The sequence below is a fragment of the Bison bison genome, unplaced genomic scaffold, assembly GCF_000754665.1.
Source record: "Bison bison bison isolate TAMUID 2011002044 unplaced genomic scaffold, Bison_UMD1.0 scf7180017864233, whole genome shotgun sequence".
In the NCBI taxonomy this organism is placed as follows: Eukaryota; Metazoa; Chordata; class Mammalia; order Artiodactyla; family Bovidae; genus Bison; species Bison bison.
In genome coordinates this window covers 4,374,227-4,397,726 of record NW_011494805.1, presented here as the reverse complement: position 1 = coordinate 4,397,726, position 23,500 = coordinate 4,374,227, and the positions used below count along the sequence as shown (strand labels likewise).

At 40.2% G+C, this 23,500-nt stretch overlaps 1 protein-coding gene across 1 annotated transcript in view; it reads right to left on the bottom strand.

The window, feature by feature from the left end:
• The window catches only part of RALYL (RALY RNA binding protein-like), an 825,421-nt gene that overhangs the window by 149,799 nt on the left and 652,122 nt on the right, over positions 1 to 23,500 (bottom strand). The window contains exon 3 of the mRNA XM_010846211.1: positions 16,692 to 16,767. Within this exon, the coding sequence (XP_010844513.1) occupies positions 16,692 to 16,767 (76 nt within the window). The remainder of the gene's footprint in view (positions 1 to 16,691; positions 16,768 to 23,500) is intronic.

The window sequence follows — 23,500 nt, the reverse complement described above, 5'->3', positions numbered from 1 at the left end:
ATGGCAGAAAGTGAAGAGGAACTAGAGAGCCTCTTGATGAAAGTGAAAGTGGAGAGTGAAAAAGTTGGCTTAAAGATCAACATTCACAAAAACGAAGATCATGGCACCTGGTCCCATCACTTTATGGGAAACAGATGGGGAAACAGTCGAAACAGTGTCAGATTTTATGTTTTTGGGCTCCAAAATCACTGCAGATGGTGATTGTAGCCATGAAATTAAAAGATGCTTACTCCTTGGAAGGAAAGTTATGACCAACCTAGATAGCATATTAAAAAGCAGAGAGGCTAGTCAAGGCTATGATTTTTCCAGTGGTCATGTATTGATGTGAGAGTTGGACTGTGAAGAAAGCTGAGCGCTGAAGAATTGATGTTTTTGAACTGTGGTGTTGGGGAAGGCTCTTGAGAGTCTCTTGGACTGCAAGGAGATCCAACTGGTCCATTCTAAAGATCAGCCCTGGGATTTCTTTGGAAGGAATGACGCTAAAGCTGAAACTCCAGTACTTTGGCCACCTCATGCGAAAAGTTGACTCATTGGAAAAGACTCTGATGCTGGGAGGGATTGGAGGCAGGAGGAGAAGGGGACGACAGAGGATGAGATGGCTGGATGGCATCACTGACTCTATGGACGTGAGTCTGAGTGAACTACAGGAGTTGGTGATGGACAGGGAGGCCTGGCGTGCTGCGATTCATGGGGTCACAAAGTGTTGGACATGACTGAGCGACTGATCTGATATGATCTGAGGTTCCAGTGGTGCCATCTCAAGATCCCTCGTGGAAAGAAGCTGAGTGGGCTGCCCTGCCACCTTCTCATCCTTTTTCGGTCAGTATCCCAGGACTGGGACTTTGTTCTGGAACAGGATCTATGGTCAGTGCTCACAGCTTGGGTACTGGAAGACAATTCTCTCTGGCCAGGCCGAGTATAGAATGTCTGTCTGATAACTGCCTGCCCACATTATTCTCATCTATACACAAAGCCATTCTTTCTTGAGTTTTATTTCTTCAGCATTATACTTAAAAAATAATATACCTGGTTTTTCAGTTAAAAATGAATGCCTGGTATTACTTATTTCTTTCATACTATCTTTATGGGTTTTTTCATGCCACACTTCAGCTTTTTTTACACTCGATTTAGTTCTTATTTTAAAATATTGGTTGTGTGATATTTCTTTTCTCAACCCTCTAAACGTGAGCTGTGCTATATTGAGCTTAGCTAATAAGGAGTAAAACAAATAAGAAAAACAAAGTCTTCAGCAAATCAAGAAATTAGACATTCCAATTCTACTTAAGTTCTTCTAGAAATGCCTTCACCCTGATATTGTGGATAGTTTTAGTAAGGGACCTCTAACAGTTGCTAGGCAATCCAACTCAAAATGCTGTTTTACACACGATCGTCCATATTTTCCTTCTGCTTCCTTTTCAAAAATAGCTGTTGGTTGGAGTATTATTTTCCTAAAACGATGTCTAACACGTGTTGACCCTCTCCAGACTCATTGTGACTGGCTGTCCTGCAGTGATAGGTTTTCTCTGTGCAGAGTCAGGAACGCAGAGCCTCTGCCCTCTCTCTCTGCAGTGATAGGTTTTCTCTGTGCAGAGTCAGGAGCGCAGAGCATCTGCCCTCTCTCTCTGCCGTGATAGGTTTTCTCTGTGCAGAGTCAGGAGCGCAGAGCGTCTGCCCTCTCTCTCTGCCGTGGGCCGTACGCTGTGCACTGAGGCTGTCACCTGCGCTTTATTTGGAACTACTCGGTTGCTCTTTGCAGCTCGCTGCACGGTGCCCTTTCCAAGCAGCAGCAACAGCAGTGGGGGCAAAGTGGCTGAGACACAGCGTTCAGTGCAACGGGCCGGTTAGTGTCAGACAGTCACCGCTTGCCTCCTTACTGGCTCACTAATTTGCAGTCAGAACTGCCCTCGCCGTGCATCCCTGATTAGCGATTTTATTGCACCACTTGAAGGGCTCATAAATTTTTACTTTTTTGTTTTTGAAGATCGGATGACTTCAGCTTCATCCCTGCCTATCCCCTACTCCTCTCTGCACTGTGAGCTCCTGACCCTGCGTTTAGCCCCGGCAGGGACCCCTTCTCCACGTGGGGCTGCTGGCCTGAGCTGAACTGTAAGACAAATGTTAATGATGTTGCCCTTTTAGAAAATTAACTTTTCTAACAACCACAGTGACTGAGAGTCTGGCTTTAAAGATGAAAGGCCATATGTGTTGAACTGGTTTCACATAGCACTGAGTACAAAAGTCCTCGTGCTTACTTGCTTGCATGCTTTTGTGCTTATCATTCACTGCTGGTAAAATCTGCTTTTAAAATCTCTCTCTCTCTTTGGTTATAAAATTCTCATTAAAGATATTTGCATTAGGTATTAAAGTTGCAATAAAAATACTATCCATATTCTCACTGTCCAAAGACAATTACAGCTAATATTTTGATCTCTATTTTTTCTCTTCATATATTTGTTTCATTTGTAATTTTGTTTTTCTGTGCCTATAATCCATACTGTTTATATAATTAAATGCTATTATATATGCTGTCTCTCTATTTTTTTTAATTCAACTCTCACATCTCTTCCCTTGTTACTTGAATACCTTGTAAGCATTCTATCTAGTGGATGTGTCATATAATTACTGCATAATACTTGGGTTGAATCAGATTATTCAGTAGTATAAATACAACCACAAAGAACATCTTGGGAATAATTTCACTTTTTTATGTTTTCAGATGTTTGGGATTATTCACTTAGACATACTTCTGGAAATGGAGTTACTAAATCAAAAAATATGAATATTTTAAGATACTGGATAGAGTATGAAGGAATAAAAGCATAAACCTGCTAATGAAGAACCTATGCCTTACTTTGCTCTCTGGCTTGGAAAGTAAACAGCAAGATCCCAGAATGTTACAAATGGGAATAAATTAAGAAATCAGTACTGATAGTGAATACACTCCATCTTGTGACCAAGCCAGGGCAGTGTCTTTTAGAAGAAAAAATCCAAAAGCACGTTCTACTCTGGCAGAGAGCACCTCCCTGATGACTGCTGGTGCTCTAACTCTCGATATCTCATCATGCAAAGCATGAAAACACAGAGTGAGACACGGAGAATACATCACACAAAGGCAATGGCACCTGAGTTCTGTTTCTCAGGAGGCTTTTGTTCAACAGAAAACCTTGTTTTTACAAATGAAAGAAAACAACTGTTTCATGATGTGCGGGAGATTCTAAAGCACAGTGAAATCGCCAGCTGGAAGAAGAGAGCTGTGCGTCTTCCTCACAGCGGCCAGTCCCGGGATGGGGTGACATTTCGGCCCTCCCTCCCACGCTACATCTATCACCCCTTCCCGCTTCTCCCAGTTCCAGAAGAGGAGGTCAGAGGCCCCCGTGTGACGATCATAACATCCAGGCGCGGTCGCTTCTCTTTCCATCTCTGGGGCTGGGCAGCCCGCTCTAGCTTTCACCTCCTCCCATCAGGCAGCCGTGTGACTGATCTGAACAGTGCTGGTCTGCAGATCTAGCCATCTTGGGACACCACTCTTCTTGAGTTTCATGTGGTCGTTACAGGATAGTAAATTGCTTTGGGAGAAGCAGAAAGGAAGACTGTGTGGCTTGTTGCACTGCCATTTATCCTTGATTTTTGTTGAGAGACTTGATGATAAAACTCCCATTAGTCTAAAAATAGTGTGTGTGTGTTGCATAACTATTACTGAGGGTTGTATCTGTTATGCTGTTTAGATGATTTCATGTGCAGTAGTAATCCTCTCAGAAAAGAGAGTTAGGGAAAAAAATCAATTTCTTGTCACGGATTGGAGGACTCTCTTTAATAGATGATTAATAGATTATCATGCATTCCGTTTTGGGTTGACTGCAGGGAATCTCATAGCTAAATCTGATGCCCACTTTCAATATCTTATTATTGTACACATCTTCTAAGTACAATTTTCCTGATCCTATCCACCCACCGCAACACTCCCAACTTCTACCTCGTTCTTGGCTTTTACTTCTTAAAATTGATTGTATGATTTTTGCTTCCTTTGATTTTATCATAAGTTGCCTCAAATCAAACGAATACAACCATAGTCTTTCAAAAAGTTTTAAAGATGAATTTTCTGCATCAAGGAACTGTACTATTCAGCTTCTTTGTACCAGTACCATGTTTTTTTCTATAAGCAAGAATTTATTCATGGATATTTATGCATTAAGAACATAACAGAAGACTGCAAATAGGTCATCCTTTAACCTAGCAGAGAATTGCCTGCAGCAGAACTATTTTAATGGGTATTGTGTCAGCATTTCTTTAAACATTTTACATTAAAAGGTTTATAAATTATATTTGCTTCATGTTGAAATATGAGCTATATACTATAAGTAAGCATAATCGCTTATTTTTAAGTCTCCTCTTTAGGCAGTTAAAGGAAATGTTAACCTGTTTAGTTAACTGTGAATTTTAGCAACATTATCATAGCTCACAGCTCATTTTAAATAGCTTCTTAAAATACTTTATTATAGAACTTTTAAAAAAATTATCATAATAATGAGAATAGCTAAGATACGGACAACATCTATCAGAGTTCCAGGCTCTTTAAACACATATTATCTTTCAGAAAACTTTTCCTCTTCCTTTATGAAGCTGAAAATACTAAAGAATAAGAGCTCCACTTTGAATTACTGGTGATTTTAGTTTAGTTGAATTACTGGTGATTTTGCCCTGCCAGTTTTAGGATCCAGGCCACCTAAAAACTCTCTTCATCAAACACGTGCACAATTTTGAAGCAACCACAAAGTAAGTGTTTGGAACCTATTCTGGCTCAAAAGCATTTTATGTTTGCTTGGGAAGCGTGAACTAAAGAGAAGTCGCCCTCAGTTACCCAGATACATGGATGTTCAGCTTTGAGTTTTAGAAGCAGACACTGTTTGGTGCATAGTTTCTCTCGTGGGTATTGGCAACTGCACTTTTCCGTGATAGTAAGTTGGTTGCCCAGGGAAAATTGGATTAGAAGCAAGAAGAAAAGAGAGAGAGTGATTTGAGAGATAATGACTTCTACACAGCCCTGGCGACAACTTGCTTTCAGACTGAAGCTTATAGGCATATCAAGGCTGGGCCTGTATCCATTTCAAGACAGGATGCATTAGTATAGGGGGTAGGAATACATTTCCCTGTTCTCCGTACAGTCCATTTAAAAGCCCCAGAGCCCATTTCTGAGGGGGTTCATCAGACTCGGCAGGTGAAATAGACGCCTTTACCAGTGTAAAGTGGAGAAGGCAATGGCACCCCACTCCAGTACTCTTGCCTGGAAAATCCCATGGATGGAGGAGCCTGGTGGGCTGCAGTCCATGGGGTCGCGAAGAGTCAGACACGACTGAGCGACTTCACTTTCACTTTTCACTTTCATGCATTGGAGAAGGAAATGGCAACCCACTCCAGTGTTCTCGCCTGGAGAGTCCCAGGGATGGGGGTAGCCTGGTGGGCTGCCGTCTCTGGGGTCGCACAGAGTCGGACACGACTGAAGCGACTTAGCAGCAGCAACCAGTGTAAATGGGGACACTGACGCTGGAAGGACTGAGCTTCTGAAAGTGAATGTGGATTATCTTCGACCTTATACAAGAAGATGTAAAACAAATGATCAATAGCTAACTGGTAAACATCTTTTTAGTACACAGAGCAAATCAATACAGTGGAGATACCGAGACGCTTTTGCTTCACATTGATTTTGGGGGCTTAGCATTAGCTGAAATTAGCTTCTATTGCTTTCCTTTCTATTGTTAAGGTTCTGCGGGACATTGTGGATCCCCGAGGGTCCCTCTTTGCTGTGATGTGCCAGAGTCACTGTGAGGAACGGCAGTAGAACTCAATAAGTCAAGTGGGAAACAAGTCACCACAGATACTCTGCTGCAGAGTCACCTTGCTTGGCCCACACTTTGAAAGATTTTGATCATTGATTTTCCTTTAGTAACCTGCATTCATGGCGTTCACCTCTAACTTTGGTGATCGTGAGATGGTAATACTATAGGTTACTCTGTGACCATCTTAAGGACTCTTGTTGGCATTTGAAGTGGCAATCTTGATTTCCATGGTCATCTCTGTGGGGTGGGAAGGTTGCTATGAAAAACAAGTTTATAATAGCAACAAAGCCATATTTAGGAATGATCCTTAATAATATCCATGCGATGAGTGGAATGACACTTGATGCCTTACGTGTCTTACTGAGCTGTGCTCCTTGTGACCCAGAGAGCTTCCTCTGGGTGTTAAAACCTGTGCTCTTCAGCTTTGATAAATAATATCTTTGTTCTCTAGTTGTCAGCTTTACTCACATCAGAAGGGAAAGGTCTGTCTCCTTTACAAGCAGATGCAAAACCATCATACAGTTTTTCTCATTTAGCAATTGTTTAGCAGTAATTGGAACTTGGCATGCTGGGAAACTCACTTCCTGGGGGAGAGTGATTATTTCAGAGCACCATGGATACTTTGTAATGTGCATAGCACATGTGAAGCAGCAATTTATGAAAAGTGACAACATTCTTCCTAGAGAATGGATTTGCTATTCATCATTAGGACTAGCTCTAATATTTATGGAGTGTTCGCAAATGATTAATTACATTTCATTTACAAATAGCCTCATTTTTATTATAAGTGTTATTTTAATGAATTGTCTGTCTATGAATTCATGGGCAAGAATGAAATAATTTTATTTTTTACTTCTTTTCCCCAATCCCAGACCTGAACTTGGAGAAGGAAATGGCAACCCACTCCAGTATTCTTGCCTGGAGAATCCCAGGGACACTGGAGCCTGGTGGGCTGCCGTCTATGGGGTTGCACAGAGTCGGACATGACCGACGTGACTTAGTAGCAGCAGCAGCAGACCTGAACTTTCTGCTGCTCATCATGCCTTTCTTACTGCTTTAGTAGAATCAAGTGATCACCCCCCATTCCCCCCAGTTGCCTAAGCTAGAAACCTGGGACATATCTGTAACTCACACTCATCCTAACACCCCATTTCCAGTCACTCATCATTTTCAAATGGCTCCTTGTTGCCGGCAGAATAAGAGCCAGATTCCTTTGTCTGATCAGCAGTCATAGAGGGATGACTGAGCCGCCACGGCCTGGTGATCCAAGAGGTGTATCCCGGTTCTTGGCACGAGATGCCGTCTTCATCTCTGTGACTGTCCCCACGTGTTCTCCGTCTGGCGTGCCTGTCCTCAAGTCCTTTGTCTGTGAAGTGAGCGCCTGCTTCCTCAGAAGTTGGCCTAATTGTCAACCAGGCTTTTCACTTCCTGTCCACCAGGAAGAACCTGTAATTCTCCCATGTATTTCCTCATAGAACTATATGTGTCCTTCATGTATGCTCCTTATGTATGGGTGTATCTAACTTATATATATGATATTAATATACTGAAGCCTTACTGTGCTTTTTAAGAGTAGCATCTCTGTGTACCGTGATATTCTAGCACGAGTGATATGCTCAGTGAAGGTTGGCTAAACTGAGAATCCTGTTAGAAGTAACAAATCCAAGCAATGCATCCATGAATATTCCATTGTAAATACTACTTTGTGGTTGATGACACAGATAAAATGGACAGAAGCGAAGAAAAAAAAAATCTAATGGCAGATCACTGACATCCCCAGTAGAGGAAATAGACATAGAGACACAATAGTTTAGGGCACAAAGATAAATCAGAGGTTACTCATAACCATAAAGATGGTTTCCTTTTATTTCATTATGCCTTCTCCTTGCCCTGCGGCCTTTGCATTTTCTGGATCATTTGTCCAGAAGAGCAGCTACCTCAGTGCCTAGACCATAGTAGACACAGAATGAATATGTCTTGTATGAAAGAATGAATGAACAAATGTAATTATTCTAGCTCTTTCATTTTACAGATGAGGAAAGAGACCCGAAGATGCAAAGAGTAGCAAAGTAGAAACCACCCTTTTTCAAGCTGCTACTATATTCCCTCCAATGAACTGTGCTTTCATCTCAATTATTCCATTTTATATTATTAAGAAAAATGGTACAGCTATTACGTTAGGTAAAGAACTTGAAACGCAAAACCTGTGCCCTATGAGAACACAGATCAGTGGCAACTCTTGTTCTCATGCTAAGTAGAGTCTACAGGCTTTCCTTTGTCACCTGCTGGCAAGATATTCATGGAACAGAAACATAATTGATTATTGGTTTTGGTGGGCAGAAATCTCTGTGCTTCAGAATTTGTATTGTTTATGTGGTAGTAGGTAAATAAACACAGGGAGTTGTGATCAAGGGACAAGATCTTTAGACTCGAAGGCTGAAAACCAGAGTTCAGTTCCTAATCTTGTTACCTTTCTTCGGGAAAATCCTTTATTGTCTTGGAAACTTAGTTTTTTCATCTATGGAGCAAGGCACATAATACCAACTTGGTCGTGTTCTGCGGTGAACTGATGAATAATGACTGTGAAATCACGGTTGGTCTGCATAAAGTAAGGTATTATTATTATTAAGCTTATGTAAGAATGGGGGCATGTGAATAAAAAGGATTTCTGAACTGCATGTTCACGGTCTTTTGTTCCCTCTGTTCTCGTTTTTCTTGCAATTTCAGAACGTCTCAGCCTTCTTTTGTGTAAATAGATGAAACTAGGATAAATAAGCATTTCCCCTCTAATGTTTTGTATACAAAGTATCAGATTTAAATAAACTTCTGCTTCTAAGTCTTCTGCATTCACAATTCAACATAACTTAGAGAAATAACAGTTAAAAAGACATTTGTGTCTTGTCATAAGCTTCTATTCTCAAAAGAAAACAGAAACACTCCAAGAACAGGGAAAATGCGAAATTAACATCGTTGCACAGACAGTGGAAGTTCTTTGATGAGAAGAAAAGCCATTGGCAGCTTTTTCTGATAATAATTGAAATTATGACATTTCAAAAATTCTGCATTAGCTGCAAGTCTATGCATACATTTAAAAATCTATCTGATTACAAATTATTTGCACTTCTCGGTTTCTTAAACATTGTCCTTTACCTCTAACAAGGTACAGAAAGCATCATTTGGCATTTGTTGATGACTCCATCTCTGAGTTTTAATATCAATACTGCTTTATGGCCAATTACCAACATTTGATAAGTCCTGTAGCTTTCTCTTTTTATATAAAAATGTTTATTAAATTAAATAAAAGGACATGGCCAAAATGAAAAAGCAATTATGATATATTTCCAGTGTGTCTTTTCAGATTGCTGATTGTCATACCTTAGAGAACCCTGGGGCATTAGGTGTGAAAAAGACCTTAGAACTCATCTAGTTCTGACCCTTTTACTTTATAGTCCGAGAAACGAAGCTGTGAGTGGCTGAAAAGGAGATAGGCTAATTTTCAGAGAACAAAGGCAAGAACATAGCTCCAAGCTATCTTTTGAGGGCTCTTCATGCTACAGTATATCAGAATATAATCGATTTTGATATGCATAACTCAATTCTCTTTTATTCAAATGATATCAGGAGAAAGGGGCCTCGCTCACCACTTACATTAGTTCTTTGGAATGAACCCTGACAGAATGAAGATACGTATCTGGGACAGGGCCATATAAATTGCATGATAGGCGATCTCAACAGCGTGGAACAATTGGCTAAGTCTAACCAAAGGGGATTTAACAGAGATGCAGAGTCAGCACCTAGATTACAAAAGGCAATGGCAAAAGTACATGAAGTGGGATATATAGCTTAGCAGCAGAACATTTTTTTTTTTTCCAAAAAGTGGCTGTTTTTAAAGAATCAAAATTTCTATGAGTTTAATCTTGACATCTTCCCCAAATCAGTTGAATTTTACTTAACCAAACAGAAGTCTATATGGAACGATACAGTCTAGTCTAAGTAAGTGTGTTCTACTCCATCCATCTGAAATTGAGACTATAAGCAATGACCCTAAATCGGGGCATGTAGAGGAGAAAGACTGGAATGTTAAACTGACTCAGATTCAAGTATATTAGGAAAGATTAAAGGAATTAGTTAATATCTCTCTAGAAAAGAGAAGGATTTTACTTGTTTTTTCGAGGAAATAGAGGTAAAAGAAACACATTCTTTGTAACAAAGAGGCTGCATGATCTGTTGGAAAGAAGTCAGGGCATGGCATCAGAAAGCACGAGCTTGATAGTTGGCACCATCATTTACCGACTTGATGGACATGGGTTTGAGCAAGCTCCAGGAGTTGGTGATGGACAGGGAGACCTGATGTGCTGCAGTCCATGGGGTTGCAAAGAGTCACACATGACTGAGTGACTGAACTGAACCAAACCATTATTTACCAGTAGCGTGACCTAGGGAAGATTTCTAAGAAATGGCATATCAGGTTCTTGATCTGCAAGATGAGAGTAGCAACATCTACACTGCAGAATTGCTGTGAAAATTAAATAATATATATAAAATATGTGCAGTACATGACATGCACTAGTGAGCAAATGTTAGCCTTCTACCACTTGTTAGGTAGAGTCACGAGAGACTTTTATTAGATTTTACTAGAGGAATATCTTATAGATATTAGGCGTGAAAAGGACCTTAGAACTCATCTAGTTCTGACCCTTTTACTTTATAGTCCGAGAAATGAAGCTGTGAGTGGCTGAAAAGGAGATAGGCTAATTTTCAGAGAACAAAGGCAAGAACACAGCTCCAAGCTATCTTTTGAGGGCTCTTAAGGGTTGCTTAAGTGAAAATGAAAAGGTTAGGCCAGATCCCTACCAATGCTCCTTGATATAGCTATACCACCAACATTTTGCTGTACTTTATGCCAATAAGGATTTCTCTTCAGAATATTTGATTCTTTATAGGTTATATTCTCTTTTAAAACTGTAAGAATTTTTACTACCACAATTCATAAAATAAAGCACTTTGGCATTCCTGCCTTGAGAATCCCAGGAACAGTATGAAAGGCAAAGAGATATGACATTGAAAGAGGAACACCCCAGATCCATAAGTGCCCAATATGCTACTGGAGAAGAGTGTAGAAATAGCTCCAAAAGGAATGAAGAGGCTGAGTCAAACAAGAAAAGACATCCAGTTGTGGATGTATCTGGTGGTGAAAGTAGAATCTGATGCTGTAAAGAACAATACTGCATAGACATCTGGAATGTTAGGTCCATGGATAGGTAAATTGGAAGTGATCAAATGGGAGATGGCAAGAGTGAACACTGACATTTTAGGAATCAATGAACTAAAAAGGACAAGAAAGGGCAAACTTAATTCAGATGACCATTATATCTACTATTGTGGGCAAAAATCCCTTAGAAGAAATGGAGTAGCCCTCAGTGTCGGCAAAAGAGTCTGAAATGCAGTACTTGGGTGTGGTCTCAAAAATGACAGAATGAACTCTGTTTCCAAAGAAAACCATTCAATATGACAGTAATCCAAGTCTGTGCCCCAACCACTAATGCCAAATAAGCTGAAGTTGAATGGTTCTGTGAAGACCTACAATACCTTCTAGAACTAACACCAAAAAAAAAAAAAGATGTCCTTTTTGTCATAGGGAACTAGAATGCAAAAGTAGGAAGTTAAGAGATACCTGGAGTAACAGGCCAGTTTGGCCTTGGAGTACAGAATGAAGCAGGGCAAAGGCTACCAGAGTTTTGCCAAGAGAACGCACTGGTCATAGCAAACACCCACTTCCAACAACACAACACGCGACTCTAGACATGGACATCACCAGATGGTCAACACCGAAATCAGATTGATTATTTTCTTTGAAGCTGAAGATGGAGAAGCTCTATACAGTCAGCAAAAACAAGACTGGGAGCTGACTGCAGGTAAGATCATGAACTCCTTATTGCAAAATTCCGACTTAAATTGAAGTAGGGAAAACCACTAGACCATTCAGGTAGGACCTAAATCAAATCCTTAATGATTATACAGTGGAAGTGACAAATAGATTCAAGAGATTAGATCTGATAGAGTGCCTGAATGATTCATGGAATTTCATAACATTATACAGGAAGCAGTGATCCAAACCGTCTCCAAGAAAAAAGGCAAAATGGTTGTATGAGGAGGCCTTACAAATAGCTGAGAAAAGAGACGTGAAAGGTGAAGGAGAAAAGGAGAGAGATACCCATCTGAATGCAGAGTTGCAAAGAATAGCAAGGAGAGATGAGAAAGCCTTCCTAAGTGAATAATGCAAAGAAATGGAGGAAAAAAATTGAATGGGAAAGACTAGAGATCTCTTCAAGAAAATGAGAGATATCAAGGGAACATTTGATGCAACTGCTGCTGCTACTGCTAAGTTGCTTCAGTCGTGTCTGACTCTGTGTGACCCTACAGACGGCAGCCCACCAGGCTCCCCCGTCCCTGGGATTCTCCAGGCAAGAACACTAGAATGGGTTGCCATTTCCTTCTCCAATGCATGAAAGTGAAAAGTGAAAAGTGAAAGTGAAGTCGCTCAGTCAGTGCCGGGCCGGTGAGGCATTCCACTCGTGACAAAGGTCATGAGGAAGGAGGCTCAGCATATGCAAAGGCGGGATCGAGCCTCAGGAGTCCCCCTGGATATTCTAGAGCATCTACCCCCAAAAAACCAGAGTCTGCCTACTTTATTGCTTTGTGCTCTCACCTCTGACTTTACTGGGGGCTGTCCCCCACCACCATCTCGCTCTCTCTGTCAAAGAGTTAACTTACAGCTCCAATTAATAAAGTTCCTGGGCAATTAGTGTTCAAATCCAAACCCCTCAGATAGCTCTCTAACTCGCCTGACAAGTTTACCCGGACTCCTACAGCTATGCATACAATTGTTTACAATCTCCCAGCCTCGAGAGGCACGGGAAGCTTAAGATATTCAAATAGCTTAGAGCCTCTCAGAGACTAAGAAACTGTCAGAATAAAACTAGTATAAGATTTCATTGATGAGCCAATGTTTGTTGCCAAGTTTTCACATCCCCTGAATTGTATCCTTGAATGTGTATTAATTAATAGTTGGTATGTAGAAAAAATAAGTAGTGGCCTTGGTGTTAGTAACTTTAGACCCTTAAGGTAATAAATTCTTTCCTTTGTTGTAAACCCATTACACATCCGCCCTATAGGAATGCAATTTTATCTTCGAAAGATGGCGCCAAACCTTAAAATAATTACTCTTAGAGAAAATAAGTCTTTGTTGATAAGTCTTTGTCAAGAGTCATAAAATGTTAATAGGCCTTCTGGCCAGAAGATGATGTAAATCACCTAAACCATTTGTATACGATAAATTTGCAGGAAAGAAACCCTGGTTTTTGATAAGGATCAAAAACTGCTGACTTTGCATCCCCTATTATCCTCTATGTGTAACTTAGGGTATAAAAGCCCCTGTTGAAAATAAAGCTACGGGCCTTGCTCACCAGAGCTTGGTCTCCCCGTGTCATTCTTTCTTTTCACATTCTGGCTAAAGTCTCCATCTGGAGTGCGGAGGTCCTCTGCGACCATTTATTTGCCTGGGCTTCTAAGACCCACTCGAGAAGGTGTCTAAGGTGGAGCACCTTCGGCTATTCAAGAGGGCGCCTGCGGCCTCCGTGGTCAGAGCTAACCTGGTGTCACGGGTTATATTGATTTTCCACATAAACCAAGCTACTCAGCCTCTTTTCTTCACTGAATTTTCCCACTGAGCTATCCTCATTCTATTACTCTTTATATCTTGAATTAACATTTGAATAGGTCGCCGACGCTGTCTCCCCTTCGAATACCCTGGATCAGCCGGGGCTGAACCTCGGCAGTCGTGTCCGACCCTTAGTGACCCCATGGACTGCAGCCTACCAGGCTCCTCTGTCCATGGAATTTTCTAGGCAAGAGTACTGGAGTGGAGTGCCATTGCCTTCTCCCATTTGATGCAAAGATGGGCTCAATAAAGGACAGAAATGGTATGGACCTAACAGAAGCAGAAGATATTAAGAAGAGGTGGCAAGAATACACAGAGGAACTATAGAAAAAAGATCTTCACGACCCCGATAATCACGATGATGGTATGATCACTCACCTAGAGCCAGACATCCTGGAATGTGAAGTCAAGTGGGATTACTATGAACAAAGGTAGTGGAGGTGATGGAATTCCAGCTGAGGCATTTCAAATACCAATAGATGATGCTGTTAATACGTTCCATTCATCATGCCATCAAATTGGGAAAACTCAGCAGTGGCCACAGGACTGGAAAAGGTCAGTTTTCATTCCAGTCTCTGCTGGGAGCCAGCATGAGGAACTCCGCGCGTGGCAAAGGTCATGAGGAAGGAGGCTCGGCATACGCAAAGGTGGGATCGAGCCTTAGGAGTCCCCCTGGAAATTCTCGAGCATCTACCCCCAAAACCAGAGTCTGCCTACTTTACTGCTTTGTGCTCTCATCTACACTTCTGACTTTACAGGGGGCTGTCCCCCACCACCTCTCTCTGAAAAAGAGTTAACTTACAGCTCCAGTTGATAAAGTTCCTGGGCGTGACAAGAATGTTTCAACCTACAAACTCCTCTGAAGGTTATTCCGGCCACATGTAATTGTTCACAGCCTCCCAACCGTGAGAGGCATGAGATGTTCTAAACTGTCTAAATACAGATTCCTTTGATCAGTTAAAAGATTGATTAGAAATTATATTGCTGAAGGGTTTTTCTCTTGTTGGGCCAATGTTTGCTGCTAAAGCTCCATATCCCTTACCTACTGTGTCCCTGGCAGTGTATTGATTAATATAATTGGTGTATAGGAATGTAAGTAGTACCTTTAATGTTTGTAACCTTGGACCCTTGAGTTAATTCTTTTTCTTGTTATAGCCCACCACACCTTTGCCCTATAGGAATGCAATTTTATCTAATGCTTTTGGAGGGTGGCGCCTGACTTTAGAATAATCACCTTTAGAGAAAAATAAGTTTCCTGAAGAAAGGATCTTGAAATGTTAACAGCCCTCTTGGCCAGAAGATGATGTAATTCACCTAAACTTTTGCATATGATAAGTTTGCAGGAAGAAAGCCTGGCTTACTGCTAACTCTACCCCTTCCCCCATTATCCTCTATGCACAACTTAAGGTATAAAAACTACTTTGGAAAATAAAGTGCGGGCCTTGTTCAATGAAACTTGGTCTCCCCATGTTGTTATTTCTCTCACCTTCTGGCTGAATTCCCACTTTGAGCGTGGAGGCTCGTCAAGCCTACTAATTTTGCCTGGGTTTCTAAGATCTGACGGGGGAGGCCTTAGTGTCTCCTCTCCTTCGGGAGAACGGGAGGACACCTGCAGCCTACATAGGTAACGTAAATTCCTTGCTTTGGAATTTTATTAGCTTTCCACGTAAACCAAGTTATTCAGCCTCTTTTCTCCACTGAATTTTCTCACTGAGCTATCCTTATTTGATCACTCTTTATATCTTTAATTCTATCGTATCCTGATCACTGAAGCAATCTCCCCTTTGAATTCCCTGGATCCACTGGGGCTGGACCCCAGTAAATCTCAAAGAAGGACAATGCCAAAGAATGTTTAAACTACCACACAACTGCACTCATGTCTTATGCTAGTGAAGTAATGCTCAAAATCCTCCAAGCTAGGCTTTAACGGTACGTGAACTGAGAACTCCCAGATGTACAAATTATATTTAGAAAAGGCAGAGGAATCAGAGATCAAATTGCCACCATTTGTTGGATCATAGAAAAAGCAAGAGAATTCCAGGAAAACATATACTTCTGCTTCATTGACTCTGCCAAAGCCCCTTTGACTGTGTGGATCACAACAAACTGGCAAATTCTTCAAGAGATGGGTATACCAGCCCACCTGACCTGCCTCCTGAGAAATCTGTATGCAGTTCAAGAAGAAACAGTTAGAAATGGACATGGAACAACAAATTTCCAAACTGGGAAAGGAGTACATTAAGGCTGTATATTGTCACCCTGCTTATTTAACTTATACGCAGAGTACATCATGGGAAATGATGGGCTGGATGAAGCACAAGTTGGAATCAAGATTCTCAGGAGAAATATCAATAACCTTATGGCAGAAAGTGAAGAGGAACTAAGGAGCCTCTTGATGAAGCCAGCTTTTTCATCTCCTCTTTCACTTTTAAAATCCAGTATTCAAAAAGCTAAGATCATGGCATCCAGTCCCATCACTTCATAGCAAATAGATGGGGAAAAAATGGAAACACTGACAGACTTTATTTCTTTGGTCCCCAGAATCACTGCAGAGGGTGACTGCAGCCATGAAATTAAAAGACGCTTACTCCTAGAGAGGAAAGCTATGACAAACTTAGACAGCATATTAAAAAGCAGAGACATCACTTTGCCAACAAAGGTCCATCTAGTCAAAGCTATGGTTTTTCCAGTAGTCACGTACCCATGGTGAGAGTTGGACCATAAAGAAGTCTGAGCACCAAAGAACTGATGCTTTTGAACTGTAGTGTTGGAGAAGACTCTTGAGAGTCCCTTGGACTGCAAGGAGATCCAACCAGTCCATCCTAAAAGAGATCAGTCCTGAATGTTCATTGGAAGGACTGATGCTGAAGCTGAAACTCTGATAGTTTGGCCACCTGATGTGAAGAACTGACTTATTTGAAAAGAGCCTGATGCTGGGAAAGATTTAAGGTGGGAGGAGAAGGGGACGACAGAGGATGAGATGAGATGTTTGGATGGCATCACAAGAATTTCAGAAAACTCTGGGAGATAGTGAAGGACAGGCAAGCCTGGCATGCTGCAGTCCATGGGGTCACAATGAGTGGGACATGACTGAGTGACTGAACAACAAAATCATAAAATAGTACTTGCGTACTCACCTGTAAAGCGCAGAAATGGGCCTCTTATTTCCAGGTTTTGGTCTGTATGGTTTTGGTTCTCCTGCCATATTGATATCTGAAAACATAAAATAGCACTGATTAAGAAAGTATTAAACCATTTGTGAAAATAAATCTTGAAGTTGCATTATCTTTTTTTTTTTTTTGTCTGTAAAATGTTATATGACATTCATTTATTCCTAAGTGTTTTCTGAGCACCTACTCTAGGCCAGGCTCTGTTTGAGGTATTTCATGTACCAAATGTATTAGATCCATGCCCTTGTGGGACTTGTCTTCTATGGGGAGGGAGGGCATAGATAGTTAACCACAAACATAACAAATAGGAAAATGATGTAACATATCAGAAGGTGCAAAGTACAATGAAAATAGCAAATATTGGACAAGGTAGAGGGATCAGGAATGCTCACTAAAACTGGAAAGGGAAAGAGGGAGAATGATTGTAAAGCAAATATACTCCCATTAAAATTAATTTAAATAAAAGAAAGAGGCAGAATGAGATGTCCTACTGACTTGCAGTTTTGCCTGGAATGTCTCTGTATAGACGTTTTCATAGAATGAAGGTTTGTTCAGAGAGGAATTGTTACATTTCCTTTGGTAATATCTTCTCCATGGAAGCAGAGAAGAAGTGTTAGAAGGGTGGAATTATAGAGCAGACAAGGTTTACTGAGGGAACAGCAAGATGCATTCGGTAACTGGCATGTTCAATTACAGAGTTCTGGAGTGATCTGAGGAAAAGACAGCACACCGCTTGCTTTCAAGAACTAAAACTATAACAGAGTCTCTAAGATAAGATGAGAAGATGCCTAAATTAAGTACATGACAAGAGAGCATTTGCATCAATTACCAACCTTAATATTTTTAAAAAATGTGTAAAACTGTTATGGTAAAGGGTGGTAAAGGTTTGAGAAGTGATATAAACTGTTATATTTAATAAAGTTAACATTTCCAGAGGATGATAAAAAAAGAAAATCTAAAGGAAGTGAACTTTAAGAAAAGCTTTGGAAGAAGTGAGGGGCATTATTTTGACAGAAAAGAAAGGCAAAGTTCTATTTCTCATAAGTGAAAAACGAAAGTGTTAGTCACTCAGGTTGTGTCTGACTCTGCAACCCCATGAACTGTAGCCCACCAGGCTCCCCCGTCCTGGGATTCTCCAGGCAAGAATACTGGAGTGGGTTTCCATTCCCTTCTCCAGGGGATCTTCCTGACCCAGGGATTAGACTCAGGTGTCCTGCATTGCATACAGGGGGCTACATACACTGTCTGGGATGGTTGGACCACCCATCAGTAAAAGCAACCAAAATGTCTAGATGGAAAATAATGGATCTCTTTTAAAGTAGCTGACACTGGTGTATAGATGATTCACAACGCTGTGTTGGCTTCTGCTGTCTAATGAAATGACAGTTATGCGTATACCTCTCTCCACTGCTCGTTTAGGCTGCATTTCCATATAGGCCATTACAGAGTATTCAGCGAGTTCCTGTGCTGTACAGTAGGTCCTTGTTGTTATTGATTTTATATATAGTAGTGTGTAGATGTCAATCCCAGTCTCTCAGTTTGTCTGCCCTTTTCCCCCTCGGTACCCACAAATTTGCTTTCTAAACATCTGTGATGCTATTTCTGTTTTGTAAATAGGTTCATTTGTACACATTTTTTAGATTCCACATATAAATGATTTCATATGATATTCATCTTTCTCAGTCTGACTTACTTCACTCAGTATGACAATCTCCAATTCTAATCATGTTGCTTCAAATAGCATAATGTTATCTCTTTTAAAAAACACATTGGGCTAACATCAAAGTAAGGCATTCACAGAAGCCTACATCTGAGTGGGCGTGGCAAGCCAATGGAGATGGAACACTGAGCCTGGCTTGGTCTTGAAGACGTCTGCTGAAACCAGAACTTGAGCTTTTGTTCTCACATCCTTTGGAATCTGAGGGGACAGGAGGCAGGGCCCACACTGAAGGATAGGAAATGCATGCGCATCTAATTCAACAGCCATATGTGGGGAAATCCTTAACTAGGAAGAGAAGGAAGCCTCTTCCACCTGCCAAAGAATATCAATATACAATCCACAGTAAACACCATACTTAATAGTGGGTCAGTGGGCACATTTTCTTTAAGATCAAGGGATTTACAAAGTCTTTTACTACCACCATCTCTATATAACACTGTACTGGATATTGTAGACAGTGAAGTAAGACAGGAAAACAATATCAGAAATGGGAAAGAAGAAATTAAGCTGTCATAATTGCTGATAACATGTGGGTCCACAAAAAAAACTCTGAAGCATCCACAGATTACTACAATTAAAAGAGTCTTTACAAGTTTCTTGTATTCAAGGCCAATACACAAAATTCAGCTGCATGTTCCTACACGCCAATATACAAAATTCAGCTGCATGCTCCCTACACGCCAATACATATTTAAACATACATATTTAAATATACAAAATTCAGCTGCATGCTCCCTACACGCCAATACATATTTAAACATACGATTTTAAAGGATGCCACTTGCGTAACATATAAGTACCAAGGGATAAATACATTATAAAATTTGAAAGATGTTTATGAAGAAAACTATAACTCTGTATTGGGAGATTTTACAGTTATTTTACATAAAAAGAGAATTTGGAAGGCTTGATAAATAAATTTATCAATTCTCCTCAAGTTGATATATTGATTCTACATGTTCACAATAAAATCCCCAAATACTCTTTTCATGTCTATGGGGCATTTGACATGCTGATTCTAAAATTTATATGATAGAGCAAAACATCAAAGTATCCATAATATACTTGAAAACAAAAGCTGGCAAATTTGCCTTATCAGGATTTATTTTAAAGCTGTAATAATGAAGAGAGCAGTTTTGATACAAAAAGAGAAAACAAACCAATGGAACAGACTAGAGACCCCACAAACTAACTTACAAATAGATGAAATACTTAAATTATGATAGAGCCCGTTCAGCTGACAAGTGAGTAAAAGATAGACTTTTGATGCTGTAACAATTGGTTATTGGTTGTTATTGTTTATTTTTGGTTACTGGTTATTGTAGCAAGGAAATATATGAAATTGGACCTCTAAGTAAAATAATTAAAATCTATTAAAATCTGTTAAAAATAGATTACTTATTAGATTAAAAACCTAAATGTAAGAGGCAAAATATAAAACTTTTAGGAGGAAATACAGCAGAATATCTTTATGAGATCAGAGTATAGAAGGATAATCTTAAACCAGACATAAAAAGCACTAGCCTTAAAACATAGGAATGATAAATTCTACTACGATAAAAATCAAGTGCTTCTGCCCATCCAAGTCACATTAAAAATGAAGAGTCACAAATTAGATAAAGAAATCCTTGATGAAAGATTTGTTTCAGGAATATATAAAGCATTCAAGTAATAGGAAAAAGAGACAAACCACCAAATAGAAAATTGGGAAAATTAGTTAAGGCACTTTACAGAAGAGGAAATATGAATGCTGAATAAACACATGAAAATAGTCTCAACCTCAGTAGAAGTGGTAAATGCAAGCGAAACCACAATGACATATAACTGGTACCCACTGGATTTACAATAGTTTACAAAGTCTGGCAATATCAAAAGTTGATGAGGCTTTGGAGCAAGTCAAACCTGTATACATTGTGACTATAAGCATAAATTAGTGAAACTATTTTACGAAATAATTTAGTGGTTTATAACACACATAAAATGCTAAGTCCTGTGACCCAGGAGGCACGCACCTACAGAAAGCCTTGGATGTGTGTGTCTTGTAAGAGTGTTTATTGCAGTATAGTAAGAAATTCATAGAAAACACAAATACTCATTGGCAGATAACTGGATAAAAGCATTTTGTGATATATTTACACATAAGCATACTATAAAGCAGGAAAGAGTAGGGGGTAGAGAGAGAGAAACACAGAGCTATTGGCTACAACGCTGATGTACTGAAGAATCAGGAACAACACTGAGCAAAAGATGATATCCTGGAGGAACAGTGACAGACTGAATCCTTTTATGTTAATGAAAATACAAATTTAAACAGTACACTGCATGGGAATGAAAATACGCATAATAAAACTAAGAAAAGCAAGCAGAAATGAGCAAATGAGCTCAGGATGAAGGTTGCCTCTAAACGGGTAGATGAGGATATGGGACTTGTGAAGGATATCTAAAGGACTTCAAAGTTAATCATAATGTGCTATTTCTTAAACTGGATAGAGGAAGTAAGTTTATAATATAGCATCACACTGTATAACTTAAATCTGTTATAAATTTTATTTTGAATATAAGTTTTATATAAATATTTAATTGTCTTCATATATTTATATTTAATGTGTATCCAAATTTTTAATTTGTATAATAATTAATACAAAATTATAAAAGAAAATGATAACAAAGGTGGTAAGGTGTGTGTCGATAAATATTCAGGTCAGGGCAGTGGGTTTTGGTGAATAAGGATTTCAGGAGAGATGGCGAGTGGGTAAATAGAAGAAAAGAGCTGTTGGGAGGATGGATTACTGGATGGGAGAAGATTATTAGAGCCTCCAGTTAGAAATTTTCATCTGATTTGAGTGGGAAATAACTTTGGATTCTGAGTAAAAAACAGTCCTGAGAATGAATTAGGAAGACACTGACTCTTATATAATTTGGAATAAGGCCCAACAACGATCTAGGCTGTCTAAGCCTTCACATACGACAGAGTTGGAACAAAAAAGTGAGTGAAACAAATGAAGATTTGTTATTTTTATAAGCTCCGTAATGATGGTAGAGGTACATATCCAGGAAATATCATTAGACACACTATTGTATTTCTATCTTAGAATTCTTTACTTTTGAACTGAAACAAACAAACAAACAAAAAAACCATTCTCATAAGTAAATAAAAAAAAGAGAGAGAGACTTGAGACTATCAAAACAAGTATTGTAACATCCGTTTTAAAAATCATCTGTAGCTAGTGGCTCTGAGTTTGATGGTGGATCCATACAGTGGGGGAGCTTCCCTGGTGGCTCAGACAGTAAAGATTCTGCCTGCCAAGGCAGGAGACCCGGCTCGATCCCTGGGTAAGGAATATCCCCTGGAGAAGGGACTGGCTCCCCACTCCAGACTCTTGCCAAGAGAATTCCATGGACAAAGTAGCCTGGTGGGCTACAGTCCATGGGGTTGCAAAGAGTCAGACACGACTGCATGACTAACACTAACTACATCCGATGGAGTGCTTCCCTGACGGCTCAGTAGCAAAGAATCCGCCTGCCAGTGCAGGAGACGCAGCTTCCATCCCTGTGTTGGGAAGATCCACTGGAGAAGGAGATGGCCACCTACTCTATTATTCTTGCCTGGAAAATCTCAGGGATGGGAGAACCTGGGAGGCTACAGCTCATGGGAGACAGCCTGCCAGGCTCTTCTGTTCGTGGGATTTCCCAGGCAAAAATATTGGAGAGGTTTGCCATTTCCTACTCCAGGGGATCTTCCCAACCTAGGAATTGAACCTGCAACTGCTACTTTGGCAGGCAGACTCTTTACCACTAGTCCACCCGGGAAGCCCCAACATACAAGGGAAGATGTTTTATGAAAGGTTGTCACACAGCAATTTCAGACAGCAGGTGCAAAGAATCTTTTTTTCTTAGAGACACTGGATAAAGTCTGAACACTGAATAGTGTTCAAATGCATCATTTTCCTTTGAATGTTTATAAATGTATGGTTAAATATGGAAATTTATGTATGTTACATGGCTATAGTAAAGACCATCCATGTCCTGGCGTTAGTGGACAGGGATGCGTGTGAGAGGGGCTGGATGTAGACAGGGGAGCAGGAACAGTGGGCGTGAGCTCAGGAAATCAAGGAACATAAAGCATGGCCAGGGTCTGGATGAGTGAGTGTTTCCTTTGTGTTTAGCTTTATTGATACAAGATTTCATTGTGTTTTTGGAACAACCCATCTTATTTGGAAGGCAAAGTTCAGGTTCGTCTATCTCAAAAGCTGCTGGCCTTGAAGAAAGCCTCCAGACAGTGTAAATAGCCTCTCGACCCTGAACTTTGTGGTCAGCTGCAGAGAGACCTCCCAAGACTTCTTTCCCTGATTGTACGGGGCTGTACAACTCACCCACAGGAGGGACCAGAGGAAGAATGACCAAGGTCCAATTTTCTGCCACTCTCACAAGACATGAACTTTGGAACAAAAGGTTGAGATACAAAAAATAAAGTGGCGTTTCTTAAATTCCCGAGTTTGCAAAGATTCTCAGTAAGTACCAACATTAAAAAATCTTACATTACCCTCAAAAAAGAATGTAGATTTCATCATCGCAACAAATGCTTTTGAAATGGGTCAAAAAAAATCCTAGTTAAATTCCTACTTGTTATGCAAAAGTACATATTGAGGTACTTATATACCAAGGTGATGGACTGTATTATCGGAGAATTAAAATCATATTCTCGTAGAGGGCGTTGATAAAACTAGACAAGCACTATGCAACAGAAGTCTCCTGAAGAGTTTCTGCTTGGGTTTGAGACAGGTTGAGACCTGGGCCCTTTGTGGCCATGCTGCAGTGTTGGCATCTAGACAAATGTCTCCTCAAGCAACAAATTACAGAAATTATAAGGGGCTAAAAATAACTGCAGAAAGTGAAGAAGAACTAAAGAGTCTCTTGATGAAAGTGAAAGAGGAGAGTGAAAAAGTTGGCTTAAAGCTCAGCATTCAGAAAACTAAGATCATGGCCTGTCCCATCACTTCACAGCAGATAGATGGGGAAACAGTGGAAACAGTGGCTGACTTTATTTTTCTGTGCT